Source organism: Ochotona princeps, chromosome 15, assembly GCF_030435755.1.
Source record: "Ochotona princeps isolate mOchPri1 chromosome 15, mOchPri1.hap1, whole genome shotgun sequence".
NCBI classification, from domain to species: domain Eukaryota; kingdom Metazoa; phylum Chordata; class Mammalia; order Lagomorpha; family Ochotonidae; genus Ochotona; species Ochotona princeps.
In genome coordinates, this window is record NC_080846.1 from 20,502,063 (window position 1) to 20,527,281 (window position 25,219).

General features: G+C 44.5%; 1 protein-coding gene and 2 long non-coding RNA genes across 5 annotated transcripts in view; 2 read left to right on the plus strand and 1 right to left on the minus strand.

Moving 5' to 3' along the window:
- The window catches only part of LOC131482037 (uncharacterized), a 70,143-nt gene that overhangs the window by 41,277 nt on the left and 3,647 nt on the right, over nt 1–25,219 (plus strand). Inside the window, exons 1-2 of one of the 3 annotated variants that reach the window (XR_009246723.1) lie at nt 7,120–7,335; nt 7,666–7,834. This is a non-coding gene — a long non-coding RNA (uncharacterized LOC131482037). Of the gene's footprint in view, nt 1–7,119; nt 7,336–7,665; nt 7,835–25,219 lie in introns of those variants that run through there. The other 2 variants (XR_009246722.1, XR_009246721.1) reach the window with 2 other exon arrangements.
- PPM1H (protein phosphatase, Mg2+/Mn2+ dependent 1H) overlaps nt 568–25,219 on the minus strand; it is a 219,258-nt gene continuing 194,606 nt past the window's right edge. The window contains exons 9-10 of the mRNA XM_004582989.4: nt 16,963–17,114; nt 568–1,399 (exon numbers count right to left, since the gene is read on the minus strand). Coding sequence (XP_004583046.2) covers nt 1,252–1,399; nt 16,963–17,114 — 300 coding nt within the window. The 3' untranslated portion in view covers nt 568–1,251. The remainder of the gene's footprint in view (nt 1,400–16,962; nt 17,115–25,219) is intronic.
- On the plus strand, nt 7,897–21,087 carry LOC131482038 (uncharacterized). Its single transcript, XR_009246724.1, has 2 exons — nt 7,897–8,149; nt 20,692–21,087. It is a non-coding gene; the product is annotated as an uncharacterized LOC131482038 (long non-coding RNA).

Genomic DNA, 25,219 nt, shown 5'->3' on the forward strand with positions numbered 1-25,219 from the left:
GAGCTGTGAGAACATCGTAAGTGGATCCACAGTGGGAGTAGGCTGTCTCAGCTCTAGGGTAGATAGAACATGAGTCTCTAGAGAGAAGCACAGTGTACAGCGTAATGAGAGCCGACCCAGGCAAAGTCATGTTCATTAAAGTCCTGTGCTGAGTGGGCCTTGCACAAAGACAATGGGTGAAAGCAGAGCTGCACGGCAGAACTCTGATACACTGTGCTTGGGCATGGTCGCAGCCCACAGAACCTGAGTCCACGATGGTCTGCAAATGAGGTAAGGGGAACCCACAGACACAAAGAACTCCTGAACTTCTCTTTGAAAAGTGCTTGCATGTGTGTCTGCACGTCACGGTGGGTGCGAGAGGGCCAACCACTGTAGACATGAACATCCAAGAAAAACTCGGGCTACACTAGGGAACTGTTGAAGACAACAGAAAACTGCTGGTCCAAGAAAACACCCACTGTTTCCTTGAAACACACTAATATGGTGAGAAAACTCAATTGAGGACCTTGTGTCACATAACAGACACACTCGATCACAGAGTGTGTTCCAGACAGCTGCCTGGGTGGCATGGGTGTGGGTACGGGGGGGACAACCCAGCTTGGATTGGATTCGGGTACAGAAATTCTTCAGCAAAGACTTGCAAAGCCCCAGTTCTGTTCCATGGAAAGGAAGAGAAGAAAGACTGAAGGAATGTAAAAAAAAGACCTCCCTACCTCATTGCAGCATCACCACAAATGAGAAAGAAGAAGGCTGGGCAGGGCAGACAGCAATCCCAAAGATAAATCTCAGGTTTACTTAGGTGAGTGCTGACAACTTTCCGAAGCATGACTCCTGTGTGCCTACCTTTCCGATGCAGCACTTTTAACCCGTAGAGAAGTTGGCAGCTGGACAGGCCAAGGAACCTCCTGCCAGTTACACCTGAAAATGGCTACCCAGGTTGCTAAATAAAATAAATACAACACATGTGTCCCAATTAGTCAATGGCCACTTCGGAGGCCTGTAAAGGAACCAACAGAAATATAACCCTCAGGAGCAGCCTTTGTGTTCGGTTCATGTTGAATGTCCACACCTGTTGCTAAAGGAGAAATGGAAACCTAAGGGTCATTGTAAAGCACAGCCAAAGGTCTTTCGGCGGCCACCTCCCAACCTGGGTACTGCTTGGAACTCAGCTGGGACATGTCCCAGTTCTGCTCTGTCAAGAGCCATCCCAGAATTCCTTTCCCTCTGTCCTCCCAGTCCCCTGGGCCATTTTCATGACAGCTTGTTTCCATGTATTAAAGGAATGACATATACTGAAATGTCGTCTCCTGAACCCAGTCGGTCATTAGATATTCGCCATCCTCTGTCTTTCAGGACACCTCGGGCACGCATTACCAGGTCCTGAGCTGCCAGCGTGTACCTGTGTAGGGAGAGGCGGGGAGAAGAGAGTTAGTGCAACATCAGGTGGAAGCCAGGGTCAGGTGGGGCTGGGAAAGAGGTGGCACCACTCTAGTTGCATAGACCGTTTTTGAATATTCTCCTCCTAGCAAGGAAAAGCTGAGGTCATCTTTCCCAAAACCTAAGATTACTTTTAGGTAGTAAGTGGAAAAATACTAAGAGAAGGAAAAACAGAAATCTTCCATCTGCTGGTTCACTCCCCAAGTAGCTACAGTGGCTGGAGTTGAGCTGTTCCAGACAAAGCCAGGAGCCTTCTTTGGGTCTCCTATGCAAGTACAGAGTTCCAAGGCTTTGGGCCATTCTCCACTGCTTTCCCAGGCCAAAGGTAGGGTGCTGGATGGGTAGTAGAACATCCAGGACACAAACCAGTGGCCATAAGGGATGTTGGCGCTTGCATATGAAGGATTGGCCAGTTGAGCCATTGTGTTGGTCCCAATTTAGTCTATTTTTGAGAAGCACAGTAAGAGGGTTCCCACTCTGCTGGACTCTCCAACATTGTCTATGCCTACATTGTTGGGAGATACTTCAGTGGCAGCATGATGGACTTACAAATGTTCATGAAAGACACCTGTTGTTAAAACAGGGGAAATCAGTGGGGAGGAGAGGGAATTTGGGGAGGAGGATGGGAAATCCTAGTGCCTATTAACCTGTGTCATAAAACAATTAAAAAAACAGAGGGTTCCCATTTATTGATTCCCTGAAGGCCCCAATGGTGGGGGTTGTGGGACTAAATCCAGTCCTTACACATGACTGGCAAAAAAACCCATTACTTGAATCCTTGTCGGTTGCCTCCCAGGGCCTGCATTATAAGGGAACCAGAGATCTAACCCAGTACTCCAACATGGGGATGCCTTAATTAGGCCAAACATCCATCACCTTTGCATGTTTTTGCTAACATCAAAGTCAGTTTTACTTTGGTGCTGGTTTATTTAAAAATCTGCTCAAACCTTTCCATGACAAATGATGTACAGTAAGAAAAGTCCAATGGAGCTGGTTAAAGTAGTCTTTGAAATGCCTGCCTTCCCTGAGTGTGTGGTTCAAATCCTAGCTACTCTGTTTCTGATCCACCTTCCTGCATGTGTGCACTCTAGGAAGCATCAGATGATGGCTTCCTGCCACCCTTGTGGGAGACCTGCATTGAGTTTCAGACTTGCACATTAGGCTGACCCACTGCTAAATGTGGGAATTTGGTGGAGTGAATCAATGGATGGAAAGTCCCTCTTTCAAATAAAATGAAAATAAAAAGATTTTTAAAGTACTTATTTGGTAAGAAGGCACTTCAGAAGAAAGTATTTTTTCAGGGTCTTATTTTTTTTTCAATATCTTTATTTTTAGGGTTATAGTCTCCTTGTGGCAAAATAAACTTACTACTTACTGTAGGGATAAATTTCCTTTTTAAAAGTGAGTTGATTTAAAAAAGAAAAACTATTAGTGTATGTATAACATAGGAACATATCAAGAATACAGAGGTTTTTTGAGAATAACTGAGAAACTTGGGGGTGGTTGAGCCATTCCACCGTTCTTATCAATGCCACTATCTCCTCTAGAACAATGTGTGTAGAGCAAGGGATAGGTCCCTCAACATATGACAACAAAATTCCTCATTATGGTTTAATTTACAAATTTAGGGGAAGAGAATGATGCTATTCGAGCTACTGAGAGGCATTAACATTGAGAAGGACCAACCTGGGAGAGGATTTGGGTGGGAGTAGGCGTGGGTTATCCTTGAGGCATAAAAAATGAGACAGCATTGGCAGGTGTCCATCCAAATACTGACGGAACTCAGACTCTTTGCTGACAGACTTTTAAAAGCTTAGTTTCAGTGCAGTGTGGTGCGATGGATTACTTCTGGTCTATGCCAGCTGACATGATTCCCCTTTATTCTCATTTCACGTTCACCAAATAGCCTTCTGATGGCCATCTGCCTCCTGTATAAGCCTGTTTGTAAGGCAGGAGTGAGTTGATAGTTGGTATCTGAAGAATGCCCGCCATGGATATTTCTCCAGATAAACCTTATCTTTTTTGGTTTACAGATCAAGGTTGTAAGCTTTGCTAAAGTGAGATCAGCTCCAACAAACTATGAGAAGGAATCTCTCCCCCGATTTCAGTTAGTTTCCAAGGCTGGCCAGGTGAAAACTAGACTCTGGTAAGTCACCAGCATAATGAGTGCCACCTCAAATATTTCCTGGAAGCCAGTCGGAGGGGCTTTGACTGGGGGCCACCCTGCTACTCCTGCCTGCCTTTCCTCCTTGAAACCTCCCTACCATGACCTCAAAAGGATGAGTTGCAGACTTCAGAACTCCAGAGGCCACCCCAGGTCTTTGGCTAAAATCCCTTAGGAATTCATAAAACCTCATACCAAAAGCTGCCCGCCTGCAGCCTGGTGATTACATTCTTTAAGAAAAAGGGTGGGTGGCAGAAAATGATCTCGACTGTAAAGATTCCAAGTTGTGGACCCTCTGGGGATCAGGTCAACTGCTACATGCCACATAGCAGACAGTAGAACACAAACTCCGGGGGGCAGAGGAGAGGGCAGCAGAGTGCATGAAAGTCAGTGCCTTTCCCCTGAAGGATGGCAGGAGGTGAGCAGGAGAGATACCTTTGTCTGTTTTAAAAGAATGTTGGGTGGTGGGTCTCCAGCCTATAGGGTAGGGTGTTGGCATTCTACACTGGAATAATAGTCCTCTCTGGGGGGGTCTCTGAGACCAGGGACTAGCGAAGGGCCTCTAAAGCCACATTTGGCTAAAATGTAGAAGTGTGCAACAAAGGAGGATGCAAACAATGTCAGAAAAAAGGAAAAACAATCTATTAAAGACAAGTCAAATCAAGTGTTGAAAAATTCAGACTCAGCTTATACTGCATTCAGAAGAGCCTCTTGTTAATTATCCAAGGGTATTCCCAATTTCATACTGAATTGTAGATCTGCAACAGAGCCTTGCAGAGACAGGCTCCCAGCAATATCAGAGGATGTGTAGTATCTGGTTGATCAGGCTGTGGACTTGAAGTTTCATATTCAAAACACTGGCTGACTCAACTGATTTACCCAAGGATAACCACACCCAAACTCAGCTTGTGAGCAGACTATGCATGAAGTTACAGCAAGCTGTGAGAAAATAGGGCTGACAATAAAAGATATCCAAGCAGGATTAGGCTTATTTGTCTAATCCTCACCATGCCTGTGCCAGGACCAGCTGCTCCACTTCCCATCCAGCTCCCTGCTTGTGGCATGAGAAAGTAAGAGGATGGACCAAAGCCGTAGGCCCCTGTACCTGTGTGGGAGACCTGGAAGTAGCTCCTGGCTTAAGATTAGCTTAGCTCTGGACATTGTGGCCATCTGGGGAGTCAGATGGAAGATCTTTCTCTCTGTTTTTCCTTCTCTCTATAAATCTGACTTTTCTGTAAAGACAAATATATCTTAAAACACACATGCTCTGTGGCTCACTCACTAATATACAACCAACCTATGGCTATTTAGTCTCAAGGCAGATTGGCTCAACAGGTCCTGCATTTGTAGGGAACGACAGAGATCAGATTAAACAGAAGAAGGGCAGGTGTTTGGCTAGTGGTGAAGAACCAGGGTTCAAGCCCCAGCTGACTCTGGAGTGCAGCTTCCCACTAACGAAGTCCCTGTGAGGCCACAGTGGTGCTTAGGTGGTTGAGTCTTTGCATTCATATGTGAGAGGCCTGGAATGAGCTCTCATTGCCCGCAGACAGAGCTAGTGCGGTGCTGTGCGGCCTCTGCTGGTGAAGGCAGCCACCAGGGGAGTGAACCAGCACACCATTCTGCCTCTACAAAAACAGGTTAAATGACATCTTGGTGGTTTCACTGAAGTCACGAAAGGGCACCTCCCAAGTTAAACGCAAGAGACTGCCCTACTATGGCTATTGCTAGTGACTTTGGGTAATTTTTAAGTGATCCAAATTAGCTTTGGTATTTTAAAAAGCAAGCATGAGGTCGCCTAGGAAAAATGACAGCCTCAGAAACATTTCCCTCAGGGCTCCAGGTCATTAACGTTTTATTCACAAAGATGGCTGTCTTTTAGTCCTCTTTTGGACTTCCTTTGAGACTATCTTCATCACCCATTCTGTCTTCCCGTAGGTGCTGAATTTCTTTGTAGAGATGCTACTTTCTCAGTTTCTGACTTGCCATTTTCATTGTTAATTTCTTACATCAGTAGACCTGGCACCCTGCTCCTCTATCTTAAAGTTTGTTTCAAATGTGGTTTTTCTATGTTCATTCTGCTTAATCATCTTTTTCTTTTTTTTAGATTTATTTTATTTGAAAGGCAGAGTTTCAGAGAGGGAGGGAAAGACAAAGAGATCCTACTTATGCTGGTTTACTCCCCAAATGGCTACAACAGCTGGGGCTAAGCTAACTGGAAGCCAAGAGCTTTACCTGGGTCTCTCACCCATCGTTTGCTGTATTCCTAGGTGCATTGGGAGGGAGCAAGATTGGAAGTAGGGCAGTGGAACTTGAACTGGCACCCATGTAGGATGCTGGTGCTGCAGATAGCAGCTTAATGTGCCATGCCACAACACCAGCCCCTCAGTCTTTTAGCAGATATTTTGTTACCATTTTCTTTATCCTTGAAATTTCTCTATAAATTCACCTTTCTGTTTCTGGCTTCCAACATCACACACCCCAAGTTCTCATCCTGTATCTGGGTTTCCATGGCATAGCCAACAGTCCAGTTATTTTCACTTCCAAATTAGAACAGCACCATCTATTTTAACAACACACTAGTCTGAGTCAAGAAATCACAATTTCTTTTCAATATTACTTTCTCACTTCAGTATTATTCAATTCTAAAACCCACAAGGTAGAGTAGGTATTCTAAATTCTGCACTAGGTATGTTTCATTAGTGATGCATGGCTAATTAAGATTTAATTTTATAGCCATTATGATGTAGCTTATTTTTGTTTATTGTAAAAACTGGTATATCTGAACTTGTTTTTGCCATTGTAACTGCATGAAAGTACTGGATTATAAGCAGAAGCAGGACTGATAGGAGATTGTTAACTTCCTAGGCAGCAGCTTAGTCTGTTATGCCACATTGTTCTAAAATCACCATCAGTCATTTAAAATCTATACTTATGGAAATAAACCCATGGACATAGTTACTTTTTTTTTTTTTACTTTTTTTTTCAGTCCATTCCTTCCTTCTACATGTGTTTTTCTTTTTCTCCTGAAGTACCTTCTTACCATCTTTTAAAACAGCAGTCTGTGCGGGATAAATTCACCTAGACTTTGGACTACTAAAATCTTTACTTTTGCCTTTAATCTTGGATGACAGTCTTGGTAGGCTGGAATTCTGGGTTGGCTGCTACCTTCTCTCAGCGATTTGGAGCAATTGTACCACTTACTTCTGGTTTCCACTTCACTTGAGAATCTCTTTTATCATCCTTTCGTAAGGAGATGTCTCTTCTCATTGGAAGCTTTTAACATTTTTGTTGTTTTGTTGCTGGTATGAAGTTTCACTAAGACCTAACAATAAGATTGCCTTTTTATTTACAATGGCTAGAAATTAGTGCTACTCCTTCAGAGAAAATAGTTAATTCTTCAAAATTCTGAGCAATGAACTTTTTGAATATCGCCTTTCCTGGTTGTTTTTTTTTTTTTTTACAGATTCTCCATAAACTCTCATTAGATCTCATTTTACCTTCCAGAATCCATTTTCTCTGTGTTATCTTTCGATCATGAATTCTTTCCTTAGCAGTTTACTGTTTAATCCATTCAGGGAGCTACTTTATTTCAGTAACAATGGTCAGTTCCCTACTTCTTACCTTATGATTCTCTCTGCACAGGTTTAACTCTTCCGTCACCTGCCCTTCCACAGCCTGGTTTTGCTTAGGGGTTGGAGGAAGGTGCCATCGGACCCCGTGATCCCTTCTCAATGGTGGGTGTGTTGGTGATGAGCTTCTCTTCAGGAGTTGCTTATTTGGTACTGAGTCATCTACCAAATTTGCCTCTACTGGAGACATGATGGGTTTTCTACAACATATCTGTACTCAGTTTGGGGGAAAATGGTTCTCATATTCATGGGAGTAGGGTGTGGTTTAATGTCACACTTCTAAATGATGGGCCTGCCCAACCATTTACTCCTCACTGAGCTTCGAGCCACATATCACCCTGTTCTCCGGAACCAAGCTCAAGGGGAATCCCTACAACTCTTCTTCCCGTGCTGTTCCCAGGAGCTCAGGTTCCTTCCTATGACTTCTCTTTCCAGGCCCCTCTTCTGTGAGTGGTGCTCTTCCCTTTCTAGAGTGCTTGGAGTGGACAACCAGGGTGACTGATTGGACATGGCATTTGGTACACAACTGACGCAAGGAATATCCTAGAGATACCCCTCCTGCTCTGGTGGACTCAGCATGGAAGGAAGGTCAGCAGCAGCTCAGGTCGGCGAGGTCACCTGCAGGGAGCTTCCTCCTAACAGACCAACTCAACTCCAGCGATGCAACTCTATTTAGCTCCAGCTCCCACAGTGGATCAAGGCGTTGGTCACTGCATCACTCATCAGCATCCACATTTGGCAGCCAGCTTGCCCCAGGCATGACCCCATTTGCAAGGCTGCTTTACATGTGGACCGGTGCAAAAAAAAAAAAATCTGCTACTCCTCACACAGGACATGTTCTGCAGTGTCTTTCTTACAGGGACTTTTTGAGTGGGTGACAATGAAAGAAACCGCTAAAGGTGGCAGTCACAAAGAGGAGGTGGGTATCTACTGATGGGGTACAGAGGCTGAACACAGGGCCCATGTGTGACACAGAGTGAGGGGTGTGGAGAAAATCTGAGTCAAACCATGAAAGGCGTAGCAGAGCAGGGAAGAATGGGTACAGACAGGGAACGTGAGGCGTTCTGTTGCCCAGCTGGAGTGATGAGGCAGACCGGAAGCTGGCGATGGCAGGGGTAGGACCATCGCTCAGTAACGCTACGGAAGGGGCTGCTGGAGAAGGCTGAGGCCCCTTTCTGCATCTGGAGAATAGACTTCTTTTTCTGACTGAAGTTTTCCATATTGATCAGCAAAACTCTGCTGAGAGGAAATGGCTGCCGGAGAGGGCCTGGGCCTCTGAAAGACAGGGTTGAGTGGAGAAGGGACAGCAGGGGCAGCAAGGAAAACCAAAAACAAGAGGGGTTGGAGAACTAGGGGAGGCCCAAAAGCTCTTTTCACCACTACTGACTCAAAAGTCAGAGCAGAAGGGGGACGATAAATCCTCAGCTGTCACTCGCGTCCTGGCCGTTTCTGCAACAGTTCTGAGTTCTTTCAGTGGAGCATGAAAAGCTTGGACTGTCTGGCTCCCTCGGGCCCAGATGGGCGGCTCTGAGACATTTCCTTAGCTTTTTGAAACTTCTCTTTTCTTACTTGAAATCATGAAAGTCTGCTGCAAGTACTAAAGCAGATCTTTTTATTGATCTGTTTCAAAAATTACTGCTATTAGGATAAGCCTATCTATCGCTGCATACATTTATTATCTCTGGTAAGAAACATTCAACATCCTCTCCTATAGCTTTTACAAAGATATCCAGGGAACAGGTATTGTTGTAGTAGTTGAGATAGTGCTTGGAACACACACAACTCATATCCAAGTAATGTGTATCTGAGAGGCATCAGGTGGTGGCTCAAGTCACTGGGTCCCTGCCACCCACGTAGGAGATCGGGATTGAGTTCCACACTCCTCTCTTCAGCCCAGCCCAGTCCAGCCCTGGCTGTTGAGGTCATTCAGACAATGAGCCAACAAACAGAAAACCAGTATGTCTGTCTTTCAACTAAAATGAAATAAAATAGAGTAGATAATTTATGTTACCTGTAGTTACCCTATCATGCACCAGAATACCCAAACTTTTTACTTCTATTTAATATTTGTTTATCAGCCTTCCCCCAATTCTCTTACTCCCTAAGCTCCATGGTTCCTGGTAACCTTTATTCTACTCTCACATTCCATGAACTAGATGATATTTTTCCATAAAGAAATTCAGTATGCTGCCTGCCACATGTTGGAGGTCAGCAGGCATTAGCCACCATTTTCCTCGTTAGACATAAAACTGACTTTCTCCTCCCAAAGGCTTTTTGCCTAGAGCCATCTACATGGGACAGAATTTTTGTCTTCCACAAGACTACGTAACACTGGAGTGTCAGAAGGAAGTTGGGTGCAGGCTGCAGCCTGTAACCTGGCTTAGAGTCTTCAATGGTTTCAGTTGGGTGGGAATTAATGTTTGCCATTTGGATGGCACAGACAGGGTCTTGTAAAAGGGGAGGATCCATGGCAGGACCTAGGGAATTAATGGCTTCCAAATATTTGCATATAAAAGGCAGCCTCCATCTGCCCATAGCCCACAGTAATCCAGTGTGATGGGAACTGGAGGAGGAACTCTGCATTCTGAGCAGCACGTGGTGATTTAAGATGTAGAAAAGCTTTTGAACGTTGGCAGGGATCTATGGCTATTGGGTGGGTCGATAGTAGGAGTGGCTTGGAGGCCACCTTTGTTGTGCTCCCAAAGGGGCAGCTTGCCTGAGGGCTGGCCCATATCCGTCCCTCGCACAGCTCGGAACCAGGTCCAGAAGCCGGGAAAGCTGCTCACTGCAGCTTCTAACCCCATCCTGGGGTACAAACGCTCCACCCAGGCAGATTACCTCTGACCCGGAACAGTAACAGCTGCTGAATGACACACTGTGTTCAGTGGGAGTTTGCAAGCTGGCAGGTTCAAGTCCACAGACTGGAGAGTGTTCCTACCCCTTTGGAGAGGATGTGACACCCGGCCCCTGCCCCACAGCCAGGCTTCTTCCAACTCTGCACCCTGGCACTGACTCCCTGGTTTCTTAGTGGTGGGTATTTATTTCAGTCTCAGTCCTGAACAACATTTCAATAGGGGGGACATAATAGACCATTTCCTTCTCAGTTCTCCTTGGCAAGCTCTTTGACATGCCCTGATGTGGCCACACAGCTTTGCTCCAACACAGCCGCATCAATAGCATGGAGCACAGAACGGCTGGCCTAGCTGGCCTGGCCGTATGCTGGTCAGAGCCTGCTGCAGCCAGCCTCTCGGGCTTTCTTCCAAATTCCCACGGATCTGAATATGCTAAACAGTGCAGAGCAACAAAAAGGCAGATTTTTATCTATCTTCAAACACCAGATCAAATACTCACGAATTTCCTCTTAAAAACTTAATTGATACACTGCAGCTTGAAGGGGTTGGGGGGAGAGAATCCTTCCTTTTTGCATTTGAGGAATAGTTTTTGAAAACCATATGATACTGCTGAAATTAGTTCCCAGAACTCATGGAAAGATTTCATAAAAAGAACCATTGTTTTTGGCCAAAATAAAATTTCCTATTATCTAGACAATGCAAACCAGAATTTGATACCTGCATTCAATGCCTGCTGCCTGCAGGGTGGGTATTAGGGTCTTCACCTTGCACTGATGAACTCTTCCTTTCACAAGCCATCAGAACACAAATGTGAAGAGCTACAATAAAAGTGTGAGCTTCAGGACGATGGCTGTCATTAGGCACACAGTCTGTGGGGACAATGATACCTTTAGACCTACAGACTTGACCCACTCCAAGCAAGTCCCTTGAGTGTCATGCTATGACGGTGGAGGGCCCCGAGGTACTAGGTACAAAACTGAGGTTGCCATAAATATGTTATAAAAAATGAAGGACTGGGGTGAAGCTTGGCCCAGTTATGCCTGGGCATCTGGAATGTGAATCCACACAAAGTTTTCACGTTTGGTTGACTGTTTTCTGGCCCCAGTTCTTCTTGACTTTGTCTTCCCCCCTTGCCCTTTTAGTAAGCTAATATTAACAATTTATTCCTTTCTGACAAAGTATTAAGCATCCTCTTTGAGTGTTTACATACTTGCCTCTGTTTTGTGTATTTTTCCCAGGAGACCCAACCCGAAACCCTTAGACCTACAGAGGGGATAATCAATTGCAGAGATTCTGTCTCAGTAACCCTTCCTTCTCTGTACTGTGCAGGAGCCTTTGGTCCCCAGAGATAATATGCCAGGACTTAGAGGGAACTGGGGGACTCTGCAGCCCAAGCTTGGTGACCTCCAGCAACCCCAACAACCCCACCCTAGAAGGTTAACTCTGCGTGTTTCCCATGAACGGTTTGGTTCATGACCCCACAAGAGTCACAGAACCGCCAGCCTGGCTGCACTGGAGGGCAAACTCCAGTAAAAAAGAAAAGAAAGAAAAACCCCTCCTGCACTCATGTGCTGGCTCATCCACAAAGCTGCTTTTTAATTTTCTGGTTCCTTTGTTGAGACAGTTCAAAAGAGCCAAGGGACTTAATAAGATTCACTGGGGTCAAGAGGACTCCACAGCTCACTTCTGCCCCCACGGCTGCCTGGGAGGATGGTATGAGGGTCAGAGTTTGGCAAACATCTCTCTGCTAATCACCTCTTCCCTCAGAAGCATCTGGAGGGGAGATGCCATGTCCTTCCAGGCACACAAATGCTGCCAGCTGGTTGAGAATGCCTGTCAGTAGAAGGCAAGAGGAAGATGAAAAGACAAGACCTAACACAACATAAACAAAGGCCCACCCATCAAAGGGCGAAACCCTTAAGGCTCACCCTTCCCAAGACCGGAACCTCCTGAGCTGCTTTCTTGCTAGACAAAACTGGGGAGTATCATGAAACTCACAGAAAAGCAGGCCCACAAAAACCTTCTAATGTCAAAACTTGTTCCTCTTCTTAACTTTGTTCCCTGCAGGCCAACCACCCTGAAGTCCTTCCAGAACCTGTCTTATTTAAAAAGTACTTGTTGGGCCCGGCAGCATGGCCTAGCGCCTAAAGTCCTCGCCTTGAACGCACCAGGATCCCTTATGGGGGCCGGTTCTAATCCTGGCAGCTCCACTTCCCATCCAGCTCCCTACTTGTGACCTGGGAAAGCAGTCGAGGATGGCCCAAAGCTTTGGGACCCTGCACCCACGTGGGAGACCCGGAAGAAGTTCCTGGTTCCTGGCTTCGGATCGGCACAACACCGGCCGTTGTGCTCACTTGGGGAGTGAATCATTGGATGGAAGCTCTTCCCCTCTGTCTCTCCTGCTCTCTGTATATCTGACTTTGTAATAAAAAATAAATACATCTTTAAAATAAATAAAAAGTACTTGTTTACATATATATATATATATATATTTTTTTTTTTTTTGAAAGGCAGAGAGACCAATGGAGAGAGATCCTCCAACCCCTGGATTGTTCCCCAAATTCCTACAATAGCCAGGGCTAAGCCAGACCAAAGCAGGAGCCTGGAATTTTATCTGGGCCTCCCATGTGGGTAGTTGGGGCTTAAGTACTGCAGCCATCATTTGCTGCCATCCAAAGGGTGTGTGTTAGCTGGAAGCTGCTTCAGAAGCCAAGTCCCAAACCAGACACTCCTAATCTGGGATGCGTGCAACTCAGTCACACACCCCCAACCCTTCTTTCTCATTTTGAAAGAAACTACAGGCTGCCTGGGGCTTGGACCTGTAATTCCATGCCCCCACAGCCATATCACAAAAGGTCAATCTGTAGTTGGCAACTACATTTGAAGAGAAATGAACTCTGGTTAACCATGGGTGAGAGCCTCTTACAGAAGTTATGACTTGGGCTCAGGCTCATCAGGGTAACTTCTGCTTCTGTTTGCATGTTGCAGCCTGAGACCAGACGGGCTCCCCTGGCTGGGGGTAGGGGGTGGGAGACACCTGGCTCTTATGGTTGAGCTGTGTCCATAGGCCTCCCAAGAAGACATGCTAAGCCCTGGCTAGGGGTGGGCACAGTTACCTCTGACCAAATGACACACACATCTGTGCACAGATGGTGCACTTACAGAAGAGAGTAGCATTTAGTTGAGTTTGAAACAGTTTCTTTGCTCAGTGCAGCTTAAAGAGCTATGGAGCACATGGTGGGTCAGATTATTCACAACATTTCAAGATTATGGGTCACAGTGAGCAGATGCCAGCAATCCTGTCCCGTGCACACAGATTTTCCTTAATACGTTCCTGAGTTCATGAGGACCCTACTGACCTCTCACATCCCATCAGCTAACACTACACCCAGACCAATCCCATCAGCCAGTGACTTGCCTGGTTTCCTGGGATGTGCCACAGTCTTCCTCCCCAGTTCTATCCCATCCCATACACTGTCTGCTTCATGCCTAGTTCCTCATGTTTACGCTGAGACACCCTTGACATAGGTAAGCCCTGCTCTTTAATCATGCCCACTCTAGGCTTTAAACCTGAGGGTAGTAGAGAGAGGTGTCTGTTTTTCCTCATAAGACATTCTCCTCCTGTATCCTGGTAGCCCTTGGCTCACAAAGTAGGTTCTTAACAGGACTTTTTAATGAATCAACCTGAGCAGGACGAATCTGGCAAAGAAAACCTTGATGCCTCGGTTATGCCTTAGGACCTCAGCAGCAACAGGGTTTCTCTGATCTTCAGATGGTGAGTGTGTCTCTTAGCATTTAACTGTGTGACTCTTGCAAATTGTGCTTTTCGCTCATTCATCTATGTGACATAGGCCTCTTTCTCAGGCATTGGTTTGCCATCATCCCTGAAATGCATACTGGAAAATGCTTTTCTCTCCTGCCCTGTTTGTTCCAAGGGGATTCCTGCAAATTCTCATAGGTGCCAGCAGCCTGCTCTGACCTGGCACTAGCATGCTGCCCATGGGTTACCACTCCTCAGCGGGAAGATTTGTTGCCATGGAGAGAGGGGCTGGGAAGCTAAACCAGGCCAGCTTGGAAGGATTTGGGGAAAAAAATTTGGTTGTCTTTTAACTCCTAACTGGCAGCTGGCTTTGGAAAGCTTTATAAAAATAGTTCAGAGAAAATCAACATGAGAACATTGCTACCAAGGAGAATCTATAACAGATTAAATCTAAAAGCTTGAAAGGGGAAAAACACATTCAAATTCTAATAAAGACTTTTTAATTACAGCATCACCAATTCCTCTGCACCTGAGCGAAGCTCTAACAATTCTGAGAGGAGTGATACGGTCTGACTTTATTTTACTGCTGCTGTTGTGGTGGTGAAACACAGGAAACACGAGGCAAATTCAGACAGTTTTTGGAAAAATGGAATTAAAAGATTACTTGAATGCACAGAATTTTGCAATTTATGTTTATCCATAATATGGGTTTTCCATAAGCTTTTCAAAAACCTCTCATGTAACAATAGCAACAAACTCAGCCTGAAAGGGAAGGAAATTCTGATATATGCTTTAGCATGGAGAAACCCCAGATACACGCTGCTAAGGTGAAACAGACCAGCCAGTAAAGAACAATGTTGTGTGAAGTCTTCAACAATGGCCAGAGGAAACAGAAAGCAGGATGACTGAGGGTCTGGATGGAGGGAGAATGGGGTTATCCAGTCATCCTCGAGGTGTTAGTCCAAGGAACATCTGACTTCGTGGTCAAAGGTATCTTTCTCCTGCCTCCTCCTCCCCCTGTCCTGGTCAAGAAAATCACCACCTTATGCTTAACTCATTACAAAGGCTTAAAATTCAGCTTTCAAAACAAAAAATATTTATTTGAGAGACAGAGAGACACAGATGGACAGATTGGCTGGGATTGGGCCAGGCTGAATTCAAGAAACTGGATTTGCATCTTGGTTTCCCACATGGGTGACAAAAGCCCAAGTCCCCTAGCCTTCTCAGACACATTACTGACAGGAAGCTGGATTGGAAGCAGGGGAACAGGCATGCTGATATGGGATGTCTCCAGGAAAGGCTTAACGTGCTGTGCCACAACGCCAGCTCCTACTACCAATTCTCACTTCATACATCTGGACATTATTGCTCTTTTATGCAGTCTACACAGATTCCAATATACCCACGTACTTACTCATACCTTAGCTAAATAATCCATATACTCCTCAGATCTTCCATGTGACATGCTTTTCTTATCTGAGCATATACTTTTGGAATTTTCTTTAGAGGAGGCTGGTTGCTTTGCCTCAACATTTCTTTATTTCAATTTATTGATAGTTTTATTGCAAATAAAGCTTCCAAATTGCTAGTTATTTTTTCCTTGGCCAACTCAAGATACACTCCCACTGTCTTTTGACTTCTGTTGCTTTTGAAAAATGAGATGTCAGTGTAAATGTTTTGAGCATCATTTCTGTATGTCTGTTTTGCATTTCTTTCTAGTTGCTTTTAGGTTTTTTTTTTTTAGGTATGGGAGGGGCAGATAAAGTTCTTCAGTGTCTTTATGATATACTTACTCATAACTTTGTTTCCATCTAGCTGAGTTTTGTTAAGCTTCTCAAACCTTAGGTTTAGTATTTTCAAATTATGCTAATTTTTAATTTTTCTATACTGTTGCCTTTAGAAACCTATTTGGAACATGTGAAGTCAGCCTAGTCTTTTTTTTTTTAAGATTTATTTTTATTTGCAAGTCAGATATACAGAGAGGAGGAGGGACAGAGAGGAAGATATTCTATCCATTAACTCACTGCCCAAGCAGTTGCAATGGTCAGAGCTGTGCCAATCTGAAGCCAGGAGCCCAGAGCCTCTTCTGGGTCTCCTATGCAGGTGCAGGGTCCCAAGGCTTTAGGTCGTCCTTGACTGCTTTCCCAGACACAAGCAGGGAGCTGGATAGGAAGTGGGGTTGCCAGTATTAGAACCGGCGCCCATATGAAATCCTGGTGCATGCAAGGTAAGGACTTAATAACCACTAGGTTTCCCACACTGGGCCCCAGCCAAGTCTTTCATTCTGTTTTTACTTTTTCTCTTCTATCTCTTGGAGCCATATTCTGGATTACCTGCTCAAATAAATTTTAAGGCTCACCAGTGTTCTCTTGAACCATCTAATTCACTGAAATTTTAATTTTTAAGTTTATATTTTTCATTTGTAAAAGTTCCACTTCCCTATTTAAAAATGTGCTTAGTTACTTTATGGCTTTTTGTCCTTCCTCATATTCTCATTGCTTTGAAAATAGCTATGGAAGCACATAAACATATCTTTATGTCTACTGAAAGTTTTGACTGATTAAACCCAGTATTAAGGTAATTACGGTTTCAGTTTCGCTGTTGCCACTCATGGGAAACTGTTTCTTTGGTTCCAGGTGAAGCATTCCTCCACCAGAGGTGATTTCTCATTATTTCTGACTGTCTTCCAGGATTTTAATTATATTTACCTGCTTCCATACTAGAAAAGATACTTAGTTTAGTCTTTCTGTCCTTTCCTTTCTAGAAAGAAACAGTTCCCCAAAGGGTCAAAATAAATGCTGAGGTACATCTGTCATCACTCTCTCATTAGTAGGTTCAAAATTCGGATTGTTCCTACTTTGAAGGATATGAAGTGAGATAGAGAAAGAAATGCTGCTGAAATATCTTACAAATCAAATTCTTTACTATCTGCACCTTGGTTCAACTAAAAAGGACAAGAAAGTACCCCAGTAGGATGTACATATTCTTCTGCAGTTTGATTGCTGAATCATGCATATCAGCTTCTACTATAAATAATGACTGATGAAACATCTTTGGTGATTTCAGTTAGGTCATGCCTGTCTCCTTAGAGGAACACTACAACCACAGCGATGCACTAACCTGTGAGGGTCATCTGGATCACAGTTAGGAAGAAACTGAGTGATTGCTTCTGCTACTTCTTCATTTGATAAGACGTCCCAGAGTCCATCGGTGGCTAAGATAAGCACATCATCTGCTCCATGCTCATATTTGGAGAGATCATAGACTCTTACCTGAAAAGAACAGAAGTACCACAGCATAAGAATCAACACAGGATTCTCCTTCATGAATTATTTCTTTTTTTAAAAAACTCATGAGTCAGAAAAACAAGATAGTGAGTGAGTGAAAGTATACTTTCTTTCCATCTTCTGGTTCATTTCCCCAATGTTCACAATTCCTGGGACTGAAGCCAGGAGCTAGGAACTCAATCCAGGTTTCCCACAGCGACAGGAATGGTTACTTGAGCCATCACCTCTGCATCCCAAACTCTGCATTAACAGGAAGCTAGGACAGGAACCAGAATGTGGACCTAGATACTCGGTTTGGGGGTGCAGGGATCCAACAGGTAGCTTAACTCCTAGGCCAAACATGTGCCTCTTAGGAACTGATGTTCGCTTCCTTTTCCTCTTTCCTAACCAGTCTAGTGGTTTTCAGGTGTGTGCTGTGAGGTACTTGATTATACTACAAGTATAGGGTACTCTCCCCTTGGTAACTTGCTTTATAGATACATAGGTCCAAAAAACAACTGTGGATGAGCCTAAGAGATGGCCTTAATAGTAAACAAGAATTTTGTTGAAAATGTGATGCTTGAGGTATGGTTGGAATGGTCTGGAAATTCATGCTTGTGAGTGTGTTCTTAAAAAAGTTCACAAGTGACATGCATTCTGAAAAAAATATGCACCGATTTTGAAATGCCTTTGTACTAAAATAAACTTGCTTTTGAGTTCTATTTCCCACAAACTTTTTGAAGCACCCTCTTACTTGCCTAGGACTAAGGAGACTAACTTTATTTAATACACTCACTTGAAACCCTGCCTGCCTTATTTATCCGGAGGCCCAAGGGGACAGACTCCTCTTGTGTGAGGCTGGGGTTCTGACACTGCATTACTTCAAAACAGGCTAAGGGAGAAAGCACTCATACTCAGCCTGAATCGCTGGAGGAAGCGTGTGTCATGAGAAACCGTAAGTCCTTCCTCATATCTGGTACCTTTAGTGACGGATACTTCAACATCCACCCGCGCTCTTTAGAAGGAATGGGGCAGCCTTGGTAACACTAGTGACCAGGCCATGACTCTGTTCAGCACTGTCTACACTGCCTCTTCTGCCAAGGACAAAGACAGATCCATTTCATCCATCTCTCTCAGCTTCTCTCTTTTCTGTTCTAAAAAGCACGCCTGCATGAGAGCAATAGGTGTGGGTGGGGGAGAATGCAGTGTGAGCCCCTGTGCATGTGCCCACCACACAGCGACTGCTTTCATCTTGGCTCTAGAGACACTACAACTGAAGAGGTGCTGGTTGTAGACCAATCACTTTTCCAGGCACCAGAGAGGCAGGGAACATAAGTGACAAAGTCTCTCATAGATTCTCAACCAGTACAAGAGAGACACACAATTACAACCCAGTGTTAGGAGGACTGGTTCTCTAGAGAAACATGGGATGCACCTGGCTATCTTGGCCATTACGGTGAACATTCTCTCCACTGCTGCTTTGCAGAAGTGAACGCTGTCCTCTTCCTTCCTTGCTGTCAGTAGAGCTTTCAGCAAACAGAACACCCTGTGCTGGACAGCAGGGATGAGTGTGGGGGTCGGAAAGAACCCTGGCCAACATGGCTGAATGAGCCAAGTGCCGACTGCTCTAACTGGCCTTTTGTGCTCCTTGAGACATCCTTAATGTTATCCCTGGGTACCCACTTTACACAGGAGCCAGTGAGAGTAACTCCTTAATACAGCACCTCCACTTAGCGCTCAGCCACAGGCTGCTGGTTCAGCGTTTGTCTAATACAGGTTCACATCTATGCCCTATTACTGATGATAGTTCAGTGGCATGTTAAGAGAGCTTATGCTACTGTAAGCTGACGCTGGCTTCTTGGAGCTACTTTGAGAAAGAATCCATCAATTTTTACATTTGCTAAATCTCTGCTGCTTCTCTGAGACGCCCTCGCAGCTTTTACATCTTTATCAGCTCAGCAATTTTCCAGGTAGTCCAGGTAGGATGAGGAGTTCTTACAGAGTTCAGGCTTGGTTTTGCCGAGTAGAAAAGAACCAGACTTTTGTTCAGGCCTCTGGACCTTGCTCATGACTCATGCCAGTGACTCTCCTCGGCTCTCAACGTACTCATCTGAACTCATTTCTTTTTCACAAATTGAAGAAAAATAAAAAGAAAAAACAGATAAGATGACATCTGGTCTAACTCACAAAGCTGTTAGGAAAATCAACTAAGGCAATCTGGAAAAGAACTGCTGATTTGAATTTCGGGGCATTGACATGGAGTATAGATTCGTGGCAAGAAGGAAAGGATTAAGAGTGGGCTCAATGCATTGGTGTTTAATTACAGAATTCTAGAGATTTTCATGCAGGGACTCTCAGGAGTGTTCTTGGCAGAAAAGCCAAAGGTGGCTCCCAAGGTAAAGATGAAAGCTGCCAACAGGTGGCAGGAAACAAGGAGACGCTAACGTTTTGGCCCCCTCTCCTCTTTGTGGCCAACCCCAAGACTCAACTTTGATATTATATGTTGTAATCAGAATAATATGATAGTTGTAACCAGAATAAAATAAAACTCCAGCCTATTTCCCTGTAGTACTGTAAACCAAGTAGGTTGCTTTAAGAGGCCTTCTGACAGGCCACCAAGCTTGCAGCCAAATTCTCTGATTTTGTCCATGCTCATGATGTCAAGAAGACAATAGTGGCTCTAGTAGCAAAACACTTGAGTCTAAGATGTTTCTTGGTAGTTAGGCAAGCCACTTTGTTCAATCCCAAGATCAAAACTTACGGATTTAAGGGGAACACTGACTCCTCAGATGACAAGTGTAAGGAAAGGAGGAGTTGGACACCCCGTACCTTTTGCAGAAGGAATTGCTGAGGTCAACACAAGGGATGTGAGAGGGCACCGGTGTGTTTGGGCAACTTTGCCAAGTCTGGTTTGACTGCTTGACTAGATTTTTAAAAAAAAATTTTTTTTGACAATCTTGACATAATTAAGGTAAAAAGAAAAAAGGTTCAAGCACTACAGGAAGATGGACAAGACAATTAGTTCCGTATTGTTTCCTTAATATATCTGATGTAAAAGGGGATTTTAAGGGAGAAGCCCCACCCAGTCTCCCACCCACCCCAGGTCCCGGATGTGGGGCATGCTCCGAGGGTCCTGCTCAAGTGGTTTTGATAGTTCAACAGTTCTGAATTGCTGCCACTCTCACCACTCCAAGCACAATGAGGTCGTTGGAGAATCCTCTGATTGACATAGTCCATCATAGAGTTTCCGTTTGCCCAGTATTTTCATTGCCAACATATAGCTGAGGTGGTTGATTGACTTGTTCTGTCCTCTGTCTTTTCTTGGTTAGGGTTCTGAGTCCGGAAGCTCGACTGGGGGTATCCCCAAAGAAACTTTGTCTGAGGTGTTCCCAGACCAGATTCTTGTATGTACTAGCAAGCACAGGGCCTGGCACAATGACTAGATTTCTATTTGGAAGTAGTGGGGGATGAGTCCTGACTTTTCCAACCTTCAGTGTCTCCCTTTACCTCAGAAACAAAGGTTAGGACTAGGTGGCCGCTGAGAAGCTAATGGTTCTAACATTCTCCATCTCTTTCATCATAGGACGACCTGGATGTGGATGTGATTGGCCACAACACCTCACAGCTCTTGGCTGCAAATGAATCAAGTGACCTTTAACTACTGCAAATATAGTTCTCTTATACTCATACCCTGTTAATGTTCATACTATGCAAAAGCAGCTGGCTGTTTTGGCTGCAAGTCTAATTTATACTTGGGACGTACCACAGATCTCTTTAAGGGTTTTTTTCCTTAGGAGTCTGCAGACAAAACAAACAATGGACTTTGAAAGGTAGACAGCTCAAAAAGTTTCAAAATCAGCTAAAATATTGGCCAGTGTGAAGATAGCCTAGAGTTTCATCCAACGCCTGGCTGCTACAAGACTGCCAAGAAGAGGATCTCAGGGATTTGAGTTTTTTGAAAACAAACCTCTCAATCTAATCAAGTGTCACAATTTAATGCAGAAAAGGCAACATTCACATGAAGTGATTATTTTCAGGAGATCAGAGGGGAATGTCCACCAATGAGAGGAGGTGTCCAGCACAAATGTACAGGTAGATGCCCATTATGTGACTAGGAATTGGGTGGGTTGCTGAGCCAGGGCTTTTTTTGTTTTGTTTTGTTTTTGGCTATGCATCATGTAAATCTCAAATTTTGATTGTATTCCAATAAGTAGAGGTGGGTGTTTGACAGGATGGTTAAGACACTGTTTGGCATTTTTCACAAGAAAAAATTCAAATGGCTAATAAACATATGAAAAAAATGCTCAGGCTCTCTCACATTGAGGTTCCACACCAAACTCCAGAGAGAATGGCCTACATTTAGAAATTGATTAACACTTGTTGGTGTAGGGGAAAACGTACCCTACCTCACTGTTGGTGGGAGTGTAGGCTAGGACCACCACTATGAAAGTCAGTATGAAGGGTGCTCAGGCAGCCGAAGACTGACCTACCATACAACTCAGCTATACCACTCCTGGGAATGTATCTAAATGAAGTGAAATCTGTACATGAGAAAGCTGCCTGTAACCGCCCTATTTACAGCAGCACAGTGAAGTCACAGAAACAACCCAGAGGCCCATTGAAAGAGGAACGAATAAAGAAACTGTGGTACATCTACTCCATGGAATACTACTCAGCCATTAAGAAGAATCAAATCCTACCATTTGCAACAAAATGATGCCAAGTGGAAACTATTCTGCTCAGTGAAATAAGCCAATCCCAAAAGGACAGATATCATATGTTTTGATATAAGGCAACATTCATGTAAAATGCAAAACAGATATATAGGTAAACATGTATATACATATTATCATAAATGAACTGTACAATGGAGACTAGTACCAGAAAGTGAAAATACAATGTATTGTGCATATCTACTCCTAAATAAAAGGAGGACTCCTAATAAAATTGTTCAATGTCCCTTGAAATAATCCTAGATTTTGTATCTTTGCTATACCGATAAGGTCATGACACACGTAAATAGCAGAATGTTAAACTTGTAACTTGCTATATTACTGTGATAATATGGAGGAAAATGGTGGGGGGGAAACAGGAAGAAGGAATCCCTACAGCTATCAAACTGATTCATGCAAAATAATACTAATAAGAAAGCTGACAAAAAGAAAGTGCCTGGAAGCCTGTATCTGACACCTGCATTTCAGTCCTGGCTCCCCTGACATCAGCCTCCTGCTGACGCACATGCTGGAGGCTGAAGATGGCGGCTCAGGTAGCATTCCTGCTACCTGCACAGGATACTAGGCTTTGCTTTGGCCTACCTAGCCTTGATGTTGTAGGCATCTGACGAATGAATCAGTAAATGGGAGCTCTCTCTCTTTGCTTTTCAAATAAATAAACAAACAGGGGTGGGCATGTGGTTTAAGTTGCATCTTAGAATGTTCACACAAAATAACAAAAATCTATTAATATATGTATGTAAGTAAACAGAAAAGCTGCCGCCAGCACTTCAGATCCAGCATGCACTGAAAGAGCAGATGAAGGCTCAAGCAATCGGGTCCTTGCTACCCACAGAAGCTGTTCCTCGATCCAATCCCTTTCTAGGTATCTGGGAATTAAACTAGCAGATGGAAGACAGCCTCCACTCTCCCCACCCTCCCACCGTCCACAGTCACTCTTTCTTTCAAATAAATAAATAAATTTGAAAAAAATTAAAATTTGCTGGTTGATAAATCTCCAGTTGCTGGCCACGGAACACAGCCCATGGAAATGGTGAACAGCTACACATGTCACCTCCACAGCTGAACTCCAGCGGTCACAAAGCCCCTTCAGCACAAGGGAGCAACTTGTTCCCCTCGTGACATGTAATTCTACATCCCCCATGGCCCCGCCCCCACCAGCACACTCAAAGTGTTGGTGGCAACACTGGGGGCAAGTGGCTGCCAAAGACGTATCACTCTGCTTGAGACTGCAGGGGCGATGACTGACCTTGGATCCTGAGAGCTCATCATCTTCCCTTCGTCCACAATGAGCCCTGTTTTGTGAGGCGCATGACTTAAAACTACAGAAGTGATGATTACAAATGTAGATACTTATGTGAATATTTATTAATAGGAAAATAAGTCTCAACAAATTATAACTTTGGAAGCTTAGGTCTATTTCCTTTGAGAAATGTTTACCAAAAAAAAATTGCAACTGTACTTCCTTCCCATCTAGAAAATTCTAACTTTTCCAGCAACCACCAGAACGCACAGGGACTGATCCCATTGAAGGTCCCTAATCTGAAGTCTTTCCACTACCAACCAGATTTCTTAATTAGCTCAGCAGCTGACTTATCCCTGTATGTTGGTATGCACTAGAGACAGAGAGGATTATTCCTTTACTCCTTAAGAGGTCACAGCAGGGAAGGCACTATCACAGGAAGGTTCGGGCGAGGTGTACAAGACAACTCCCACTTCCTCCACCCCTCACACAAGCACGCTGTTCCTCACATGAAGTAGACTGCAATATTCCTCTCTTCAAATAGGAACTGGCCTTTGTTGCCTCGACCAACAGAACATGGCAGCGGCTACACTCTGAGGCTTTGGAAGTCAAGTCTGAAGATGCTGCACAGATGCTGCCTGAGAATCCTGAACCCCTTGCCACAGAGTATTTTGTCTGAATCCAGCCGCCATGGTATGAGATGCCAAAGCCAAACGCAGAGACAGACAGGCGTTTAATGCAGCACCTCGTGGAATGCCTGTGTCCCATGGTGGAGTACCTGGTTTGTGTCCAGGTTTCTCTGCTTCTCATCCAGTTTCTCCCTGATGCACGCTTTGAGCAGACAGTGGCTTGAATTCATAGGCCTTTGACACCCAAGTGGGAGACCCAGTTTCCTGGGTCTGGCCTGGGCCAGCCTAGCTGTTGCCGGCACTTGGGATGTGAACCAGTAGATGGAAGGTGTCTCTCTCTCCTTTCTCTCTACCTTTCAAATCAAGAAAATAAACAAAACAAAGCAAAGGGAGAGGCAATGTGTTGCTACTTTAGATAAAATGTCACCCAAAGGCCAGTGCAACTAACAGCCACATGCGTGCATCGTGGACTTTCAGTCAAGTCTTGACTTCAGGTGACTTTAGCTCCAACAAGTGGAGGACAGTGACCATGTGACTGAGATCCCAACAGAGACCCACCCAGCTGAGCAGTCAACACACAGCACTGTCAAAGATGGCAACAGATTGACCTTCTAAGCCTGAAAGTTTTGGGAGTAGGTTATTTTGTAGTCAACAAACACAGAGACATTGTACTGGGATGTCATACTGCCAGACCCTCTCCCTCCAGGTTTGATAAAATGGGATGTGGAACATTGAACTCTTGGGCATTTTATCTTTGATCTCTATTTTCTCATCGGTTGCAGCTGTAACCCTGGCTTGCAGTCTCCAGCAGGTAAGTACTAGGGAGACTGTCCCTTGGTGAAGCTGGGAGATCAGAGTGCAGAAGGGCCCAGAGGATGCATTTAACTCACAGGTTAGGGGAGAGGAGTAAGTCAAACTGGCTCTTAAATGCAAAGCATGGTTCCCAGCCTAACTTCATAGTACATAGTTTCCTTGACTAGATTCCGGTATTTACTTTTAAATTGATTCAGAAAATTCAGAGGGACAAGGCAGAGCATTCTCGTTCCTTTCCAGACTCCCACATTTCTTCCTTTTTCAGTCTAGAACGTAATGTTCTTATGTTTCACACTTCTTCATTCTGTAAATCGAGTCTACCAAGAGTTCTTAATACTCTGTTAAAAAAAAATCTTATATATGCTTCTGTTTTCAGTTTGCCTAGTCTCTGCCCCAGTTCGGCTACTGACTGCCAACAGCTTCAGTTCGCCAACAGTTGCCCTGCCCCGGCACCCTGACTTCACATCCTTCCACTCCTCCAGCTGTTCTGGGAAGACGCTTCTGTGGCTGCCTCGGGTCCAGTTCGAGGGCCTCGGCAGTAATTAGCTTTATTATCACTAATAGCCCTTCGAGCTAATCTTCCAAACTTAGTGACTCCCTGAGGCAATTTTATTTCACACCAGCCTCACTTATGCTTCCTTCTTTTTCTTGTCCTACTTACTCTCTTCTGCTTTCGATTATATCCTTCTCCCT